Here is a 21639-nt window from a genome sequence, read left to right on the forward strand (position 1 = left end):
TCGCACTACAGCTAAATAGGTTCATCTTCAAAGATATTCCACCACACATTAACTGCTTCTAGCTAAAAAATCCAACTGTATAGTTCGGCCGCATAGAAAACGACCTGCGTGCTAATGCTAAACCAATGCTAGAGGAGGTCGCTTTCTAAGCGGCCGAACTATAGGTAAGAATATTTTTGTATATATACGCCTCATATGCTACACATATATTTTTAAAATTATATAACAAAAAATTGTTCTATAATTTTAGCATTAGTATTAACTGTCAAACGCCAATCAATAGATACTTTCTTGGAAGCTCTGTTTTCTGTTTAGAAACTACTTTGCATCTACTTGTAGTGCATACAACACACGGCCACGCTCTCGTGTTGTTCTCCTCTCGCCACAGCTCACATTCACTCTCCTCACCCTCTCTCTCCTTCTCCCACCCCTCTTTACTCGACCACCCCTTTCTCCCAGCGAAATACCCGGTATAGTACTATTGGGGAGAATAGGCTTATGTCAGGTAGTCTTCTCCACTCGCCTCGACACTCTAATGACCCCTTAATTTACGAGTTCGATAAGCCGGGTCGCCAGCGCTCCTACACTCAAACTAAACTAATAATGGTTATTTCTTAAAAGCTAACTTCTCAATTTACTGCCCAGGTTTTTCTGAGAAATGAATACCAACAGCTAAACTGTCAGTTTTTTCTCTTGACAAATACTTCTTATCTTGGTAAAGGTCAATGGTATTCTAGAAGTTTCAGTCTCATGTTTTTATCGAGCTGTTGCACAACAATCAGCTGATAGTTTATTCCTTGCATGGCAATGTAGATGAGACAGAGTATTTTAAGTGCATACCATAAATGATTACTTTAGAGTGCTCATTAATTAAATTAGTTTCTATGTTTTACTAAACCTGTTACAGTTTTTTTAATTTTGTCCAAACTGAAACTAGGCCTCCTATGAATGTTTTTTTTAGCAAATATTACATAATTAAATTAAATTTTCACTCTAGTTGGTTTCATACGGTTAACTACTGTCATAACCAGGCAATGATTTGAATGGGAACAGAATTCCAAAAAGTCTATACCTAGAGAAAATTGTTAAAGCTATTTTTTTGTGAAATTTAAAAACAAAATACTAATGCTGTATCTTACTGCTGTCCATGGGGCTTAGTAAATAACATGGAGTAGGGGTCAAAGCTCCAGGTCAATTTCAGATAGGCAAAGATAAAACAGGAATCAAAATGAAGCTTTAGAGGTTATTTTTTGAGATTTCTTAATATTTTACCCCAAACTAAAGCCAATGTTCCATACATGTCATGTTAAATAGTACGATCATAAATATTAGGGGTCTGCGGGTAGTGAAATATTAAGTTCGGGTCGGGTACTGAAAAGATCACTTGTACGGGTGATTTTCGGGTCGGGCTCAAAATTACCAAAATTCAAGTTAGGAGTATTTTTTGGGTTTTTATTGATATTTTACCAAACAAATGTTTTATGCGTGATCTTAGAAATATTTTATTTACCAGTATCAATAATATAAAGATTAAACATTTCAACATAAGATTAAACACAAACTTAATATCATTTCAGTTTGTGAAGACATTTATCTGACTGATTTAGTCAGTAGTTGGTAGTCATTGGATGGTGTTGAAATATTGGGTTAGGAAAAATATGAGCACACAATTTAGGTTTTATTTATTTTATTATTAAAATATCTTCATATAAAGCTGAAAATTGTATAATTAAACATTAAAAATAATAACATTTAAATTTTTAATAATAGGTTACTGGATTACCCGCTCGAAAAAAATTGGGTTTTTCTTCTACCCGCCCGACCCTTCAGTCAGTGCAAAATTATCTGATGAGTCGAGGTTGGGTACCAGCAGACCCCTAAAAATATATTTAATAATTTTTAACTCGATGTATTTTTAGATTTAATTATACAGAGAACGCTATTGTTTTTTTTTTTACGCAACTTAAATTACAAGTTCTGTGAGACACTAATGACAAAAATGCTAATGTTGGTACCCCTGTTTTCTTAACGTCATTGCTGATCAGCTGATATGCATTCTTGCATAGTTGTATATGAGGTTTAGTGTTATACAGGGTGGCTGAAAAGTAACTTGCACCCCCCCTTAACTTTGTAACTATTTGAGATATTTGAAATCGGTTTGCGGCAACTTGTTTGGATATGAAGGGCTACAATAACTATGGTCAGTTTTGAAAATGTAGCCCTTAGGTAGTGGGTTTTTTTTGTTTTTTTTTTTTTTTTTTTGGTCCTAGGACGCTAGGCACGAGCCTGGGATTGTTTTTCACATTACTTCTAACGTCTTGACGAAAAATAACAATTAACAAAAAGAAAATATTAATCGGATCATTAATAACAAAATGGCAGTTCAAAATTACTTTTTATGACCATTGTCCTAATCATTTTTAGCTGCCATTTTGTTATTTATGGTCCGATTTTTATTTTCTTTATGTCAATTTTTATGTTTTGTCAAGACCTGTAAAATGATACCAAACTTGCTATACTTGTCATTTGAACATTTTGAGCTACCCCCACTACCCCTAAGGGCAAAATTTTCAAAATCGCCCATAATTATTGTAGCCCCTCATATCTAAGAAGGTTGCCGCAAACAGATTTCAAATATCTCAAACGGTTGAAAAGTTAAGGGGGGTGCAAGTTACTTTTCAGCCACTCTATATAAAGAACTTTGGTAAATAAGACTAACACTGGTGTTTTTGCAAGCTCAAATAGAGTATTATGTATTTTTGGTTTAAGTTTTTTTCTCTACGGATATGATTTCCTTAAGGGGAAACTCCATCCAAAAAACTAGGATTTAAAAAAAAAATTATTAAATTTTAGTTACCTATAAAAAAGTGTTCTAGCTCTTCCTGACCATTTTTATGTATGACACATAATAAACATATTTTTTATGTTGTGCTATTTTCAAACTATAAAAGAAAGGATTGTCCAGTTTAGGAACTAACCTTTTGAAAGGTTCTGTTTAAGGAAGCAATTAGTTTCTGGTTAGATTGCCCACCAATTCAATTTGAGGCTGGCCTTCGTCGGCTGGATGGCCTTGATAGTGTCTGGAGCATTCTCCCAGTCTGGTTCTGTAGCTGGGAAATTTGTACCTATTACATTTAATAAATACTCATACCAATCAATGCTGGGTGTATTTTCAACATTATTGATTATCAGAACCAGTTGTGATTAAGGTATATAAATAGAAAGGAGATCAGCTGTTGTATGAGTCATTGGTGACCTAGAGGTAGTGGTGGGAGGAGTGAGAGAGAGAGAGAGCTGTAGAGCTATACACAGTCAGGTGTCCGTAGCCATGCTGTGTGCTATATTGGTGACATTGCCTCAGGTATACCAACGTTTTTAAATTTTACATGAACTTAAATGAATCATAGTCATAGATTGTAAAAAAAGTTGAATAATTATTTCTAGTTTAGTGTGAAAATGCAAATTGAATATTTGTTATATTTTAAAATTTATACTAATTTTCTTTGAATAGTAAATGTTAAATATTGCCATCTTTAATTTAGAATTTTTATTTGGTTACCAAAATTAGTTTTGGTTCAAAAACACAATAATGAAAATCATATTTTCCTATAATGGTTGATCCACTGCAGTTTATTCACTAATTCAAATGCTATTAAACTAATTCTTCTATGCTAGTTATAGTGTAGAAAATCATCATTGTTTGTTGAATACAATTAAAAAATAATCAAAACCTTTTTGTGAACATATGTTGCAACTGTCTTATCTACGGACTTAAAACAGTTTTAATTGCTGTAATTTATATCAAAACAGATAAATGAAAAAAAAACTATTAGTTTCAGATTTGCTGCTACCTTATTTTACCTAGATTATCAAGTTAAGTAAACTAATGAATGTGTAACTAATTCATCGGAAAATCTAAAGGACCATATTATTCTCCTATGCCTCCTCTTCCTGTTACAAAGCACAGGTATAGCAGCTTGTATCTATTTACAAAGCTATTAAGGATCACAAACTTTTGAGAAAGCGTAACACACTGATATCATTCGCATACTTGGATTGAAGGTCTTTATGAGAAACTTCCTGGTAAAATATCAGTTTTTGACACACCCTCTCGAAAAGGTACGAACGAACAAACCTGAATCAAAAGGGTTGTGTTTAGTTATATTTAAAATATTTTAGATTATTCGTTTTCCGTGTTATCCGTTACGTTTGTTTTGATTTATAATTGTTTGTTTACTTTTTTCCTGACTTAAACTTCTGATTTATTATATATTCAGAAAAAGCAACATTACATAATATTTGTATAACAAAGAGACAGTATTCTAAAATTATGTCCCTGTAAAGCAAAGCGTGTGCAGGAACCGAGTTGCTGTTGCTGTATTAAAAAAACATTCTCAACGAGCCAAACAATTTAGCATTATTAAAGTGCATTTTTTTTACTAACAATGATTACTATGTTGTTTTGGGAAGCAATCAATTTATTTTATCCATACTCAATAAATCTAAGTACTAAACTTGGATAAAACATCCGTTTTTGACAGTTCAACAATGGTTCAACTAATATCATTTAAAAAAACAATGATTACTGTGTTGTTTTGGGAAACAGTCAATTTATTTTATCCTTACTCAATAAATCTAAGTAGTAAACTTGGATAAAACATCTGTTTTTGACAGTTCAACAATGCTTCAACTATTATAATTTAAAAAAAACAATGATTACTGTGTTGTTTTGGGAAACAATCAATTTATTTTATCCTTACTCAATAAATCTAAGTACTAAACTTAGATAAAACATCTGTTTTTGACAGTTCAACAATGGTTCAACTAATATCATTTAAAAAAAACCTTTAAATTGAATATAAGGTAACTACTATGGCACTGTACATGCTCATGCTGCAACAGAGTAGATATGTTATTGTGATCTTGTGTTGGGAATATTTTAATTAATCTGATGCACTTTAGCATTGACTATTGGGTACTGAAGTATATTGTTGCATCAATAGTTAAAGGCTTTAGTAATATTATTGAACTTTTTCTACAAACTGTAAATCTGTTAGATTTATATACAAGCCACATCAAAACATAAACAAACACTCCCAGTGTATAACCTTGAGATAAGTCTGATAGTCTTCTCACTTCTTATCTCCGGCATTCTTTCTTATCTCTTCATTACACCCTGTTCTTGTCACTATTGGTAAGAAGTAATTGACCTTATAAAATTGCAAATCAATCCAGAAAGATAAGTAATTAAACCTCTGAATTTGTTCTACATCATAAACCAAGAGTAAATATAATTCTGCTTATTTTAAACTAAATAAACGTTATGAGGAATATAGGCTATGTTACTGGCAAAGTATATTAAGTTTAGAAATGGAGCAATAACGATAGGATTTTATACACTTTGACTGATTGTGTATAATGCCTAGCATTTTATAGAATGCTCACAAGAGCGTGCCAGGCAAAGAACTACAAAATAAAGATATTTGTTCCAAAAGACTATTTACTCTATAATATTGAAATAGTTTGTGTACGGTAATACTCTATTTTAGATTAAATTACTTAGTGCCAAACAATGAAACACAAGTGAAAAAGTCCTACAACATATTTTATACTGTAGCCTACCTTTTGTGCCAAAGGACTATAGAATGACTAGGCACAGTGAGCTGTATTTCATACTTAGCCTGATTTATTTTAGGCATTGTATAGACTGCTTGATGGCTGGTAACGTATATACTTCATTCAAAAAGTTTTCTCTGCAACAACCATTTTTGTGTCTGTCCTAAACTTATTTATATGATATAGGTGTCATTTTAAAGCTTATGATCTAGCGGAGGAACAAATTGGCAACAAGATAATATCCTAGACTAAGGAACACAAGTAGACTCCTCATCCCATTGTAAATTTTGAAGCTTGTTTTTTGCGTCTAGTTCATGTACGTCCACACTGATTGCTGGTGTAGACAAAATTTTGTTTCTATTATTTTAGGGGTATTTTCGTGATTTATGCATTACTATTTGGTTATATGACTAGGAGACCAGTTTTTGTTTATGATTAGGCCGTTTTATTTGGTTAAATGAGGTTTTAAATGTCTGAAATGACAAGAAACAAATTGTAAATCAAACATAACCTCTACAGTTGGACGTACAGAACTAACAATAAAATTGGCTTCAGCTGTTCCATAAGGATGACAAATCTACTAAGGGAGTATGTTTTATCTATGATAATATCATTTAGGGCATTGTCACCTAACATTAAATTTATTTCTAGAGTTAACTTTCAAACAACCAGTAGGCTACTACTGACCAACTTTCTTTCTAACGGTTTTAAATGTGAATTATTCAGCTGATTCTGCAGTTGCATATTTAACCACAGTCAGATTGTAAACAAGAGACAAGCAGTTCATGAATATTTTAAATAGCCCAGGCTGGCTACTTTTAGTGATAATTATATCCTGATTGAAGTAGGATGATATAAATCTGCAAAAATAAAATTTAATTTATTGTAAATTAGTAGTTTTATTCACCTTGTACTGTCTTAAACAAACACAATTTGATACTTAAAAAAATATTGTATTGTATGTTTTACTTCGAAAACTAGTTTTGAACTCTATTAGAATGTGCAATTTTGCACGGCTCCCCTCGTAAACATATTTATAAGTACGAATCCTATGTAGAGCAGTGACCTTGTGCTTAAAAAATTGAATGTCTCTTGCCCAACTGCATTGTAAGCCAAAATTAGAGTGTTTTTCTTTTTTGGCGAAATCAATTACAATATTGTATTGTTTAAAGATGGAATAAATGAGTACTCATCGAAAACACTGTCTAGGTCTAGTAAGTTCTACTGGTGTAATTTATGTTGTTTGCTGCCATTTATTTGAACATATGGATTTCAACACCTAGAAAGCTCTGTATGTGAGTTGTAAAATTCTATACTAAATATTTGTGTTTAGTTAAAACAATATCTCGTGATCTTAAACTACTTCTAACTGAAAATTCACTTAAAAAATAAATCGTTGGCTAAAAAATGCCAAAATAATTTTATAATTTTTTATGTTTTTGTGCCAAACTAAGTACTTAGTAGAAGTACAGAACTAAGTCTACAATTCATTGTCCAAGTCTAAGGGCAATATTTTTTTTTCACGGGGGAATAATTCTCGCTCTTAAGATACTGTTATAAATGATTTTATTTCAAATATGTTATTATAAATAGTGTCAAAAGTTATGTAAAGAAACATTAAAATGTCAAACAAAAAAAAAACAATTAAGACTGATTAAACAAACTGCAATATTACCAATTGGCTTTTACCGAACTTCACCAATACGGAGAATTTTTTGTTGTTGCTCAAAATGATCTCTGAAAATCAACAAATAGGCCATGACACTAAATTATGAAAAAGTTTCTCAATGTTTTAATATCATATCAAGTTGGTTTTACATCGCAACTGTTATCAATTAGGCGTAATCATGATAATTGGCCTGTGACAAGCATTGGACCACAAATGCTGCAGTATTGTGTTACATTCTGATAATCATCTGATATAGCATACAATAGGAGTGATACGAGGTTACTGGACATGTATGTGTGTATGAATCACTGATGTGATTGTGATAAATCATACTTGTGGGAACAGATATTGTGTGTGTCACTATACTGCACTCTCCGGTACTTGTGTAAGTGATTCTTGCTCTGAGCTGGTTTTAAGCTTTTGTTAAGAGTTTTTTCATTCTTTGTAATAAATTGATTCAAAGTTTTTAGTGGTGTAATGCAAAAGTGTTTGCTAATGTACATCCAAGAGGTGAGAGTTTAATCTTTGCCACGTGGCAGCAAAAATGAGGAAGAAATGGGGACAATTGATTTTCACCACAATGTCCCTCTATTGTTGCTTTAAAACATTTATAAAGTAGGCCTTCTGAATAAAGCGTTTAGTTCAATCTAAGGTATTTCTATTCAAAATTGAGAAGCTTTTTAATGTTTATAAATGTATTTCATAATTTTCAAAATTCTAAATGTCTGTGAAACCAACATTTCTAATAATCGAGTTGAGGATTAAAGACCAATAACAGGAACATTCTTGAAAATATTTCAATATATTGTTTTTTAGTGAATTTTTGTATAGGGAAGTAGTTATTTTATTCTCTATTCATTGTTTCATAAACTTAGTTTAAACAGTTAATTGTGTCATCGTTTATTTGGTTAACTCTATCTTCATCATATAATAATAATAAGCAGCTAATTTTTTTTGTATCTCTATAAATTTAAATGTTGTTTTCTATCATTCTAATTGTATATTGTCTATTATTTCTGAATAATTTTTGTTATAACATTTGAATCCCATATAATTTGTTTTTCTCAAATATTCCCATTGAGTATTTGAACCTAATTTTTTAATTGTTTCTTGTATTATAGTGTTAAATCAAACTTTCTCTTGTGAATTAAACACTCAAAAACTGTCCAAATGGGAGCAGAAGTCTCTAGATTCATAAATAAGGTTGAGTCAATGGTTAAACCAACCAGTTTTAACATGTTTAGCAGACAATCTGACCCCTATTTGTGAGTAGGCAGAGACAATTAATCCAAGCGAAGGATTATATGGAGTGGAGTGGTTAAGGGTGTGTTAACCTTGATGTTGCAAAACACATTCAAACACATCATCATTGGCTTCCGCAATCGCTGCAAAATTGTGAACATCTGCAGTCACAGGAACATTATAATCTAATCATCTTCTACAATCCCGACGGCTACAGTAATTTTTCATCGTGGAGTCCTCAGAGATGATTTTTGTAGCATAATAATTTAAGCTTGGCTCAGCTCGATTTTCTGACTTAGTGCAATCTTTAAAGCACATCCCATCTGGCTAGAGTCTGTCAACGACAAGTGGCAGCAGTGTCCCTACTCTGTCCCCATTGTGTTTGAGGTCATCTAAGTGGTGCGATTCTACCTGTACAAGGCCTAAGACCGTTGACCCATATGTACGTCGCAAAAATCATGTAAATATGACTGAATTTCATTTTCAAGTTAAAGTGGCAATACGGGCAAGATTTTGTTGTATTATAACTTGTAACTATTGATATATTGTTTTGTCGCAGGAGGGTCCTCACAACACACTGAATGAGGACGAGTTCTATGATGCTGTTGAGACGGGATTGGACAAGCTGGAAGAGGAGGCTATGTTGAGAGAGAGGTTGAAACAGCCAAACATTCCTCGGCAATCACTGACAGCTCGACCCAACCAGCACAGACTGTGGCCACAGGTAATACTGACTATAGAATTCTTTGCATAAGTTACACGCAGGTGCATGTATATGCCCATATCACTGCCAGTGCTCCATATTCTAGATATTTTCCTCAGTTTGTTTTCCAAATTTATTTACTTTCAGACCTTGTTATTACAAATTTGTAAAGACTAAACAATAAAATTATATTGATGTTGGGTTTAGTTTAGTTTAATATTTTTTAATGAAATGGCGACCATATTAAATCCCCTATAAATTTCCCACAGACATCACAGGGTGTCCACATTCTGGAAAGTCAGGGATAGTCATGGAAAGTCATGGAAATTTCCAATTATGGATGGATTTGAGGAGACCATTCAATGCTCTAGTCAGCCGTAACCCGGACTGTTGTAGCATTTTTCAGGATTTTTCACAAATGTTTGACAATTCAATTTACGTATTACAGTTGTATTATTTTATGAGTTTTCGGTTTGTTTTAGTTCATTGTTGTACCTATTGTACTCCATTGTTAACTGTTATTACATATTTCAGTATTTTCTGCAAAATAACATGTCCAGGCAGTATTATTTGTGTGTGTATGTTATATTATAATTTGCGTGTAAAGTTCGTGAGTCATGGTAATCAATGGTAAATGGTCATGGATAGTCATGGAAAGTCATGGAAATTAATGACAAATTTTTTGTGGACACCCTGCATCATATAGACCTACATTACTTCCATAAGCTAACAACTATGAACTGCATTTCAGCTAAATTTATCGCAACCATAATGTATAATGCTGATTGTTCACCATTGCATTGCAACAGAAAACTACTTCTGGTCTACAGTCAACAACTGAACTAGGAAGAGGAGGTGTTTCCCCACCCAGCAGGGTTTCTTACTTTGAGGTGTGGTTGCAGGTAATACAGGTGACTGGGGAACAGATCCACTATGCCAAGTTGGGGGTGGGGGAGGTGGAGAAGGGAGGATGGCAGTTGTTTGCTGAGGAAGGAGAGATGAAGATGTACAGGAGAGAGGAGGAAGTCAACGGACTGGTGGTGGACCCACTCAAGGCATGTCATGTGGTCAAAGGAGTGACGGGTCGAGAGATGTGCCACTACTTCTTTAGTCCTCAGTACAGGCACGAGTGGGAATGTAAGTTAACATCTACTCTTATAATGATCCAGTTTAAAAAATCTTTGTAGGGTATAACTAAGTCTACAGTTCTACTGGACCGATTTTTATCAATTAATGGGTCATTGAAAAGCGCACTCCCGTGGATTTGCAAATAATTAGGAAAGTTTGTTTTGTTAGGATTTATAGAAAAAATTAAAAAAAACACATGTTTTTCATAATACATACATTGAAAACAGGGTTTTTTAATTTTTTTATTTGGAGGCAACTTTAGGCTGCTTTTATTGAGTATTTTCAAGAAATGCATAAAAGTAATTTGTAGTAAATTTTATTCTCTATGAGAATATCACCTTTCACTTGGTCGATTTCCTCACCATTTAAAGATATTTGCATAAAAGCTAAGCACCCCCGAATTTATAGTGGGGAGAAAGTACTGAGTTTGAGATATTTTTATTTAACTTTGTACAACTAAATGTACAGTTATACTGGACCGATTTTATTAATTAGTCGGTCAATGGATTGTAGATTTGAAAATACTTATGAAAGTTGGATATTTTTAAGATTTATAGGATTTTAGTAATGGGTTTGCTGGTATGCATCATCTAATCATGTGGAACTTGTATTTTTCTAGAGACTGTTGAAAACCACAACAGGCTTTGTTGCTAATGATAAATGATTGGAATGATTTTAGCGTTTTTGGAATTTAACTCTCTAACCTTTAATGAAACAACAAAGCTTCATAACATCTGTTTAAGCTTTACATAATGGATGTAATGAAAATTCGGTATTTTCATGTGTTAAGGGTAACATTTTAAATCTTTTTAACACCCCGTTCTTATTACCCAATCTTGCTAGTTCGCAAACTTAATTAAATTAATCTATTACACATTCTTGTCAAATTTTAGCAAAATCAGACCAAGATTACTTGAGTTATCGTGTTCATAAACACATACCGGTAGTCTAAAATATAAATATTAATTACAAAAAAATTATAAATATAAGTATAAATTACAAATTCAAATGAATAGCGTATTTGACCTCTGGGGATATTAAAAATTAGAGTAAATTCGTTTTAAGTCTATTTCTTACCATGCCACCTGCAGTAATAGTTCCTGCCCTATTGAGGCAATAGGAAATTTACTAAAAATTTGAAGGGATTGCATTTTTGGCCTCTGGAAACATCAAAATGATCAAATATGATCAAATGGTCCTGTGTCTTACCATGCTGAGGACTGTTGGATTAATCGAAACAGTCTTTAAGCTACTGGTATCACTGGTATTGTGCTTAGTTATTTAATCTTGTGTAGGTAAGTAAGTAAAATGTATGTGTTTGTTTATTATTTATTACTTACTCTGATATTTTGTTTGCAGCAACAGTTGAACAAATGACCGTGGTAGAGACAATCAGAGAAGACACATTGGTGTTCCATCAGGTAAACTACACTGATTAATCGTGGATTGAAATTAAACTATCCATAACCCCCCCCCCCCTTACTAAAATATTTGAATAAGGTACTGTCAAAGTACGAGGGTTGACCATAGAGTAATGTTTCCAGAGCATCCGAGTTAGCAAGTTTAAAAATGATACCAGCACTGAATTTTTTGTTGACCCATGCTGGTATGCTATAGTATAGCACATCTACCATAGCCATAATGTTCTACCACTGCACCTAAACAATAGATTAAGTAAAGTTCTCATTGTATATCACAGATTTTTTTTGCTAGTTAGTTAAAATTAGCTGTTGTCATAAATGCAAAAAGTACCAAATTTCAGCCCAATCCGACCAGTAGGGTCAAACAGTTCAATGTGTGATTGAACATCAAACAAACAAATAAAAAACAAACAAACACACAAACTTTCACATTTATAATATTAGTAAGATTGCTGTAAATGGGGGGTGTTATCTCATCTCTAAGAGGATCATACAGGTTCGCTGGACTGTTGTATGCCCTAGTCAGTTGATGTATTTCTTCAATGTCCAGGCACCTCAATGCCTGCAATTTACCGTTAAGATCTTCCCTCAAAAAGGTGACTTAGAGAACATATCACCAAGAGTTGTCCTAAAATGTTAAGGAGCTCCACAGTCGAAAAGGAGGTGATTAGCAGTCTCCTTAGACCTGCCACACTTCCTACATACACTATCATACAAAGCCGTTTAATGCAGATTCTTTATAAAGCGTCCGGTGATCAGTTATATTGTTTGTCTCACAGGTACACAAGAGGGTGTGGCCTACGTCACAGAGAGATGCACTGTTCTGGTCCCATATGACTAGAGTGCCTGACCCTCAGGACAGAGACGCTGGTGACATCTGGGTGGTTGTCAACAATTCTCTGAGTGACAAAGAGAACAAGGACTACCAAGGACAGGTAACAATACTGTTATCTAGACAAAGAGAGTTGGATAAAGTAGTTACTCCAATGGATGTTGCCAGTTTTCACCACACTATTTACAAAATTACATATTTTTGCCAAGTATCTTTTGTTAGGCCTCCAGGAGGCAAAATATTGTGTATTTTCTGTGTGTTCTATAGCTTACCTCTCCTTTCTCAAGGTACTCACAAGACCTACACAAGGTCTCTCTACTTAGCACGTTTAAACGATCTCCTGAAGTCGAACACGATGTGTGTTATTGTTTTGTAGTCATCATAACATTGTAATGAATGCAAATTGCAACAAATTTAAGATTTTTGATACTAGGTACTAAATTTAATACTGGTATTGATAGCGATCATATCTGACATGATTAAGGAAGTACACAAGGAGAGGATTTTCCTTTATTTTTCTACAAATCACAATGCAAAGATGACGATGACAGCGTTTGTATCACAATTTTTCCGTGATTGCGAATGACGATGATAACGTTTTCATGACTGCAGGAGACAATGACGAAAACTCCACGACAGTGAGGGGGTTTCAGGATTTTGCCGCATTTGTGAATGACAGTGATAACATTACATGTTGGCAGCGGCCAATGACGGGTTTGACAAGGCCAGAAACTAGGGGCTTTTTATTTTGGTCATGCCCGGAAAAACTAAGTACTTTTATCATCCCATTAATATATATGATTTTTCTGACATCCAAAGTGAAAAACAGTTGAATATTGCAAACTATTTTATTCAGCAACTCAAAAAGACAAAGAATGTAAAGTCCTATGTAAGTTGATAAGTATGTCAAGTATTGTACTATTCTCCTGTTTTGAATACTTTGTGTGTTAAATGTCCAATATACTCCCTATGGTTGGACATTTTGATAGTTTGACACCCCATTAGTCAGGCTCGCACACCTAGCATTTACAAAAGTGTTCCACCACTCTTGTTTGTGTGTGTTGCAGGTGAAGAGCAGCAGCAAGTATGTGCGGATACACCTGACTGTGTGTATGCTGTGTCAAACCATCATCACACCACCTGCAGACGGAGCATCTGTCACTAGGGACAACATCACTTGCAAGATCACCTACTGCTCTCAAGGTAACATTGACAATTACAGAGAAAAATACCCCCGCCACAGCAAATTTGCAGGCTGAGCGAATTTCCAATGCCTGATAGGATTTTTACTAAAATATTTCCTTAACACGTTCACTGCGCATGACGAGTAATCTTGATATCGCTAGCCTTCTGCAGTAGCACGGGACGAGTAAACTTGTCAAAGCTTACAAACTATTGTTCCAAGGTGAGGTTAGCCACTGACGTGAGATGTTGATTCGTTTGCCTCTTGTTGTTTCAGTTTTATACTTCAATCTGGTATAATTCGTTTTCAGATCCAACTATTTTATGGGTGGTAGGGATTGTTAAAAAATACTGTAGTCAGGGGTTTAGGCTTGGATCTAATGACAATGACATGCAATGAAATAACGATAATGAATGTTCTGAAGCATTTTGGAAGGGACCTATCCTCAAAATTGTGCTTGACTGCTTATTTGTGGTATTTTTTTATGGTGTATCCGGGTACTTCACCCCTACCTTTTCCCCCCATTTGGCAATACTGAGGGCCGGCTAGCAGTTAATTTGATTAGTGCTGCTATCTGTTGGGTTCTTGTAAAACTACGTCCACAATGACTGGGACGCAGTATATGCCTCTCATTTGAATTAAACTAAATTTAAACATTTTCACCCACTGAACCAGACAGCGCATTAGCTGTTCGCGCCACCGGCAGCGGCCGGCCATCGTGCAACTGCATTGAACGTGTTAAACATGTCAAATTTATTCCCTGTTAAAACATTAGGTGTAATAAGTACTTATGTTTGCTGCTATAGGAAAATAATAGTGTTTTTTTGTTGATACAGTAGACTCTTGATATTTCGAAATTGGTGGGCCAAGCAAATCAATAATTATCAAGAGTTTGATTTATCTGGTGGAAATAAACCATTCAAATTACAGAGAGTTCTAGTTCTACCACCGATGCGTGACGAGTATACTCACTCGTCAAAGCACCGTTTACAAACTATTGTTCCAACTTCCAATGCGAGGTTGGTCACTACCATGAGACGTTGTTTCAGTTGCCGCTTATTGTTCCAGTATTATACTTCAATCTGGTATAATTCGTTTTCAGATTCTTCGGTGGTAGGGATTGTTAAAAATGTATTTTTGTGTGGGGTTTATGCTTGGATCTAATGACATGCAATAGAATAACTGGTAATGAATATACTGTAAGAATTGTGGTAGGAACCTAACCTCAAAATTTTGCTTGACCGCAAACACTGTCAACCAGACGATAACTACCTACTGCTCTAACTAAACATCAAAACGTCCAAAACTACTGTGGAACAGAATGTATAGTTTTCTGTCATAACATGATAGGAGCCCTGACTTTGAATTATATAGTATTTTGCCGACAAAACTTCAAATTACTGCGTGTTTCAAATTGGCCAGGGGAACGGGTTGTGATGGGGTATTTAAATTGTTTAAAAATTGTTTTTTTCACATTTTTACTCTTAAAACATATAAATTTAAAACATTTACTACAACCATCGTTTTGAGCATAAAAAAAACTTAACATTTGATGTATTTTATATTACTGTATAATTAAAGGATACAAAGAAAAATACAAAAAAAACTGTACATTTAAAAATCTTATGTTATTCTTATTGAGTCTGTTGTAGTTTGGGATGGATATATTTTGATCAGATTTGACAAATTTATTCATTTCATACCATATAATCAACATTTTTTCAAGTTCTTAAATATGATTGAGAACTATATTTGCAAAATTTTAAGTTTTTGGCCTAAAACTGGGAAATCCCTATTTTAGCCACATAGGGATGATGATGACGTTGTTATTTATCAAACCACATTCCCACAATCCTAATTTTATGCTTGTTAGCAAACTTGATCGAATACAAGTAGGTACCAAATGTCATCTGCATCTTTGGATCATTTGAGAGTTATTTAATCAATACTGGTGTTGGGTCCTCAGTTTGAGTTTATTTGTTTTTGTTGATATTGCAAGTATAATTACCTCAATCCATTCATTTTAGGTTTGTCCACTGTTGAAAGGAGCAGGTAAAACTAAATTTCATTTAACTCATTAGAACTGATAAAATATTTAATTTAAGTGACAGTCCTACAGTAAAAATAAACTAAACTACAGTTAAGTAAGGTACAGAGGAAACATTCATCAATGGTAATGTTGTCTCGCGCTAGTCGCTAGTATCTAGGGCAAAGTCCAACACCAACCCCCTCGTCTCCATGGCGTGGGGGGGGTGAAGCCTGTGCCCTGGGAACGACCCTGTGCCCTGTGCAATAGGAATTTCCATTTTCCACTCAGTGCTTGCCGCTCAGGCTCTTCCTTGCTCGTCACAAGTATATTTCCATCACATACTAGAGCTGAAAGCTCTTGGTCGTCCCATAAGTAAGTTTCTTCTGTACCTTACTAATCTGTGAAAAAACAAAGTTACCACAAAAAGAGAGAATTTGATAGAGATTGGTTTTTGCCTGCAGTTAACCCCGGTGGATGGGTGCCAGCCTCAGCTCTTCGCGCTGTTTACAAGCGAGAGTACCCAAAGTTCCTCAAACGGTTCACCGGTTACGTCATCGGGCAAACTCAGGACAAGCCCATCATGTTCTAGTCTCTACAATATATCTACACTGATCATTTTTGTATTTAATTTTGTGACAATGTTAGTTTTAGTTGTATTATGTAATTAACCTATTTTTTTGTAAATAAGATGAGATGATGTATTGTATTTTGATATAAATTTCAGGTGGACACTAATTTGAGTTATTTTATTCCTTTGGTGGTTGACCATTTTACCTCAGTTGATAGTAACTATACGAGCTGTTCATTAAAATCCTGGTTATTTAAAATTGGGTTAATCGGAACGCGGGTCAACTGAAATGGTTCCATGAATAATTACGGTATGGGTAGGCAATAAAGTGCAAGGCCCAGTGCCTTGCAAGTCAAGGCGCAGTGCAGAGCCTCACCTCTTGTTTGGGGAGAAAGAATGTTAAAAGATTAAAGCAGACGAAGTAGATGATTGATGATGATGGATTTAATTGATCAGAGGTAAATCGCTGGTTACTATTTGGCCCGGAAAATTCCAACTAATTTTATCTTTGATTTATTTTACAAGTAAATTACATACTCTGTTATTATTTTACAATGCAGCGTAATTTTAAGTTTTAGCCATATTTAGCTTGGTTAGATGGGCCCGTTATGCTATAGTAACCCAATGCTACTAAAATAATTTTAATAATAAATAACAATCAAAATTTTTTTAAGGTCAGAAAGTTGGAAAGACAAAATATTTGTTTTGTTAACCCTACAATGGTTCTTCCCGGATCAAAATAAAAAAATTAAACAAGTCTACAATTATGTTGGATGCCTGCCTATTCCTCCATAACATTTTGTGAGCTATACGCTGAGCCGGGTCAATGCTCTCTTGGCTCAGGTGCTCCGAACCCATTTCTTTCAACATTTCGGAATACCCGCCACCATAGTTTCGGACAATGAAACCCAGTTTGTCCCACATTTTCAAAAGGTTGTGCTTTTGGCACCGTATCTGCCATGTGACTACTTCCCCAAACTACCCACAGCCCTCACATGCTGAAGGGTTCAACAGAAATCTTAGTTCTGCCCTCCTCGCTTTCCATGCTGAGAAACAGACCACCTGGAATGAAGAGCTTCTCTGGATCCAGTTTGCTTTCAATACATACTGCTCACCATGAGAGTCACAAGGCGGTCCCTTTTGAGTTACTGTTTAGTTTTCCACCAAACAATTCGTTGGCAAATGTTTGGAAAATCGGTGACCTGCCATCGCCTGGCACTCCTAAGGTGAAAGATACTTGGGCAGCTGCCAGACGTAATCTCATTAGGGCTAGGGAGTTAGTGAGGAGGAAGTACAATCGAGGTCTTGTGGCTAACCCTTTCCAGGTGGGGATCTTGTGTTTTGTAGGGCTCATCCAGTCAGTTCGGCTGTGGACAAAAGAGCCGTCAAGTTGTGTTATCAGTGGACATGTCCCCACCGCATCTTGAGGTTTCTCCCTCCGGTGACTGACCAGTTGGGCGATCCCAATTCCAGTAAGGTTTTTAGAAAAGCTCATTTTTTTGTTTCTAAAGCCTCATTGGGGAGCTCCGTATGTACTCTTTGTTTGTGTGGAAAGTGTTTTGGGTCCAGAAGCCTGATCAACTTCTGTCCCTAGTTCACTGTCTTTGTTTTCCTTCTTTTCTCAATTTCGTGCGGCACCGCACAACTTATTTCCTGGTGGTGAGTTTTCCCACCAGTTTGGGAAAGGACCTATAAGAAGGACCTTTAAGAAAGGACTATTTTAAAATGTTATGATGACGAAGCACCTGTACATTTACCTGTAAACTCTGTATATTATGTGCGAATAAACATGAACATGAACTTGACACCCCGCATTCTAAACAATTTGCGTATTTGCTTGTTGAGATATTCTAAATGGGAAGAGGTTGTTTCGTTTAGTTTTCACCAGGGGGGAGAGTCTGAGCTGGGTCAATGCTCGTGTCGCCACTTTCATGTCCACCGACTCATTTTTTTTAGCGTCTGCAACTGCTCAACGCTTTAGTGAAACTCAATTAAGGTAGCTTTCTTTTAACGATTTATTATAAGAATAAAAACTTATTACACTATCCTAGTCAAGATTCAAATTCACTTTATTCAATATAATTTTTTTTTACATGAATGGCAACAAGACTAAAACTAACTAAATGACTAAAACTAAACACGAATTTATACTACTCAGTGTATAATTGCTTAATGTTTAAAGTGCCAAAAGTAAAAAGGAATTGCAAAATATTATCTAGAAAAAATAAAACAAGTTATCTGACTATCTAAGTTAGTAACCAAATAATGTATACAACTAGTGCAACTGTTGCTCGAATTCGAGCAATTGCAAAGTCGGTTATTTAAAAACCAATAACAGTCATAATTTCCGATGATTTAAAAGAGTCAACTCAAAGATAATGTAATCAATCACTCCACTCCAGTTATCGAAACTGAAAACGAACGCTCTTGTGTGATCATGTGTTTACTATGAACAGCTGTAATTTAATACAAACTATTCGCCGGTTTAAGTAAACAAAATCTTTTATCCATAAGAAGTACATTGGGATTTTGATGGCCTGTGGGGCAAAGCCCGATGACTTTTATTACAGGAATTGGTGAAAGGGGGCATCTACACGAACAATACTTCATTTTGACACATCGTTTGTAAAAATCCGTCCATTATTAACGGAGGAGTAGTGTTTCGTAGAAATCGCCTTCACGTATTATATATAAGGATATTCTGGTTTATATTTGAGTGTACTGGATGATCTAGAAAGAAGTTGTTTAATGTTCTTAAAAAAAAAAATAGGATCTGTTAAAATTGTAATTTAATGTAGTAAGTTGTGTAAAATTTTATTCCAGCATATGCAAGTTGTTTTTAATATAGACTAGTTCTGTGGTGATTGAGTACAAAATCGTTTTTATTTCTTGAGTCATAGCAGTGCACATTTTCTAATTTTAATTGGTTATCTCCATTGTTTTTACACACATTATTGTTTGAAAGATATAAAGATTTACCACTGTAAATATTCTTAATTCCTTAAGTATCAATGCAATGAGTATTTGCCCGAGTTGCAATTTGCACAGGGGCCTAGAATTTCTCTCGGCGGCCCTGCACAGAAGTTTCTATTTACACCACAACTAAGTTGAGGAGGTGACCAACTGTGTGGTATGCAGTACTAGCAGAGTACCCGTCCTTCGTACGGAGTTGGCATATAATTATCAAATGCTTATTGCAGTTATGGGTGAGGACATGGTTTAAGAAAGTTTGGTTCTTTTGTTCTACCATTGCCCTTGAACCATAGAAAAAAGTAAAGGTCTCATTGTGTACCATAGCTTTTTGTTGCTATTTGGTTCAAATTAGCTGTTGTCATAAATGAAAAAAATAATAGTGCTGCACTCTGTAGGTAAACCTTAAAACCTGTTAACACGTTCGCTACTGAGCGTCGCATATATGCGACGCCGCGGTCATTGCCACAGACCGAGGTATACATTTGAATCTTACACATAGACCGGCTGTTACTTGGATAACAGTACACACAGACCACGGGCGAAAACCTGTAAAACAGTGATCATTTACATTGTAATACGCTACAATCGTGTTTGTAAATAAATTATTCTTGTTTTTTTTTTGTATTTTTTATAACCTTTAGTAATGTCGCATATTTGCGACGCCCGGTCTACAGCGAAGACAATAGTGAAAATTATCATAGTTTTCTTGAAATAGACTAAACGTCGCATATATGCGACAGTTCATTTTTTTGTGTTTTATGGTTAAAGTAAGTAAAAAAATAAACAGATGATTCAAGAACAGTTTATAACTGAATAAATATAAAAGCTACATAGGATAATGCAGCATACATGCTGCATACATACATACAGTGATGTGGAAAAGTAAAGACCAGTTTTTCCAACTATTATATGACGTCACCAATCATCATATCCACAGACCTAGCGACGCAGTTGTGCGTCAGACATCTCTGTAGACCACTGCAGGGAATTCAGTGCCTTCAAATAGACCACTACAAAGATATAAGCATTTTAATAACATTAGAACCCCGACGCAAATATGCGTCGGCAGTCTATTTTAATGTGACTAGCCGTCGCATATATGCGACGGCAGTCTGTGGGTGGAAACCGGCCGTTGCATATGTGCGTCGCTGGTCCATGTGAATGGAAAATTTCGTACTATTGCAGTAGCGAACGTGTTAATGCTATTTAATATCATAGAACTAACTTGTGCAGTTGAAACAGCTGACAAAATTCTTTAATTCCTTTAAATATTTATGAATATATTTTTATCAAACTTGGCAAATTTATTAATTCTATACTAAGCTAATAGTATTTTCCTAAAATCACACTTCGTAACCCTCCCTGAAGCAGCATAACCTACTCGTTAAACCTAATGTTATTGAATTAGATTTAATTGAAAATAAAGCCACACAAATGGAAATTCGCTTAGGCTGGAGCTGTGCTGTGGCGGGGGTGTTATGGGATTGTAATTGATGTAGAAAGAAGACTTTGTGGTAGTAAATGACTAACTCTAAGTTATATAAGACACTAAATAAATCAATCCTGTCGGTCCCAATTAGTAGCGCCGGTCGCTTAAAAAATTTGACTGGCGCTACTGCAACCAGCACTACTATTCGTATTCGCTAGTAGCTATGAGAAAATTCTCATAACCCTTGCCTTGCAACTAGTTTGGCATACAAATCAAACGACTGTATTTGATCCAACCCCAACTAAATTAACAAAAATATGACAATGTGTAAGAACTTTATTTAACAGAATTTTTGAATTTACAATTTTGTGTAGGCTAAACAAATCAAAGCAAACAAAGATGGTTTTTACATATTAATTTATTCCGAGGGACAATTCTCTTCTGCTGATTCCTCATTTATGGTTGTTAGAGGAATGTTTTGTAGACTCAGTACATCACAGAACGACCCCTGAGAAGATAGGTCATTGCTAATATCTGAATCACAGTCAGTTTCTCGTGTGGAACTTAAGTTAGAATAATTCTCTGAGTTATTGGAAATTTCATGGAAATCTTGATGTTCAAAGCATGTTTTTGGACGTTTAATTAGTTTTTTATTATCCTCGCCTAAGATCACTGCTGGAGTAGAAGATAAGGTCATCTCAGGAAGTTTTTTACTTCTCTTTTTGATAATTAGGTTAGCTAGCTTTGTTTTTTGAATAGCTAGTTTAGATTGTTTAATTTGGGATTTTATTCTAAATGTTGGCTGAGCATTAATAAGAGCTGTATAAACTGTAAAGTTCTTGTGAA

At 34.8% G+C, this 21639-nt stretch overlaps 1 protein-coding gene across 2 annotated transcripts in view; it reads left to right on the forward strand.

Moving 5' to 3' along the window:
* Positions 1–16558, forward strand: part of LOC128996442 (ceramide transfer protein-like) — a 30937-nt gene extending 14379 nt beyond the window's left edge. For both annotated transcript variants that reach the window (XM_054421772.1, XM_054421773.1), the window contains exons 7-12: positions 9087–9251; positions 10133–10367; positions 11718–11779; positions 12559–12714; positions 13679–13814; positions 16285–16558. In XM_054421772.1, the coding sequence (XP_054277747.1) occupies positions 9087–9251; positions 10133–10367; positions 11718–11779; positions 12559–12714; positions 13679–13814; positions 16285–16412 (882 nt within the window). In that variant the 3' untranslated portion in view covers positions 16413–16558. The remainder of the gene's footprint in view (positions 1–9086; positions 9252–10132; positions 10368–11717; positions 11780–12558; positions 12715–13678; positions 13815–16284) is intronic.
* The last annotated feature ends 5081 nt before the right edge of the window (positions 16559–21639 follow it).

The sequence above is a fragment of the Macrosteles quadrilineatus genome, unplaced genomic scaffold (assembly GCF_028750875.1).
Source record: "Macrosteles quadrilineatus isolate MER2022 unplaced genomic scaffold, UCM_ALF_1.0 Scaffold_6__1_contigs__length_79288215, whole genome shotgun sequence".
Lineage (NCBI taxonomy): Eukaryota > Metazoa > Arthropoda > Insecta > Hemiptera > Cicadellidae > Macrosteles > Macrosteles quadrilineatus.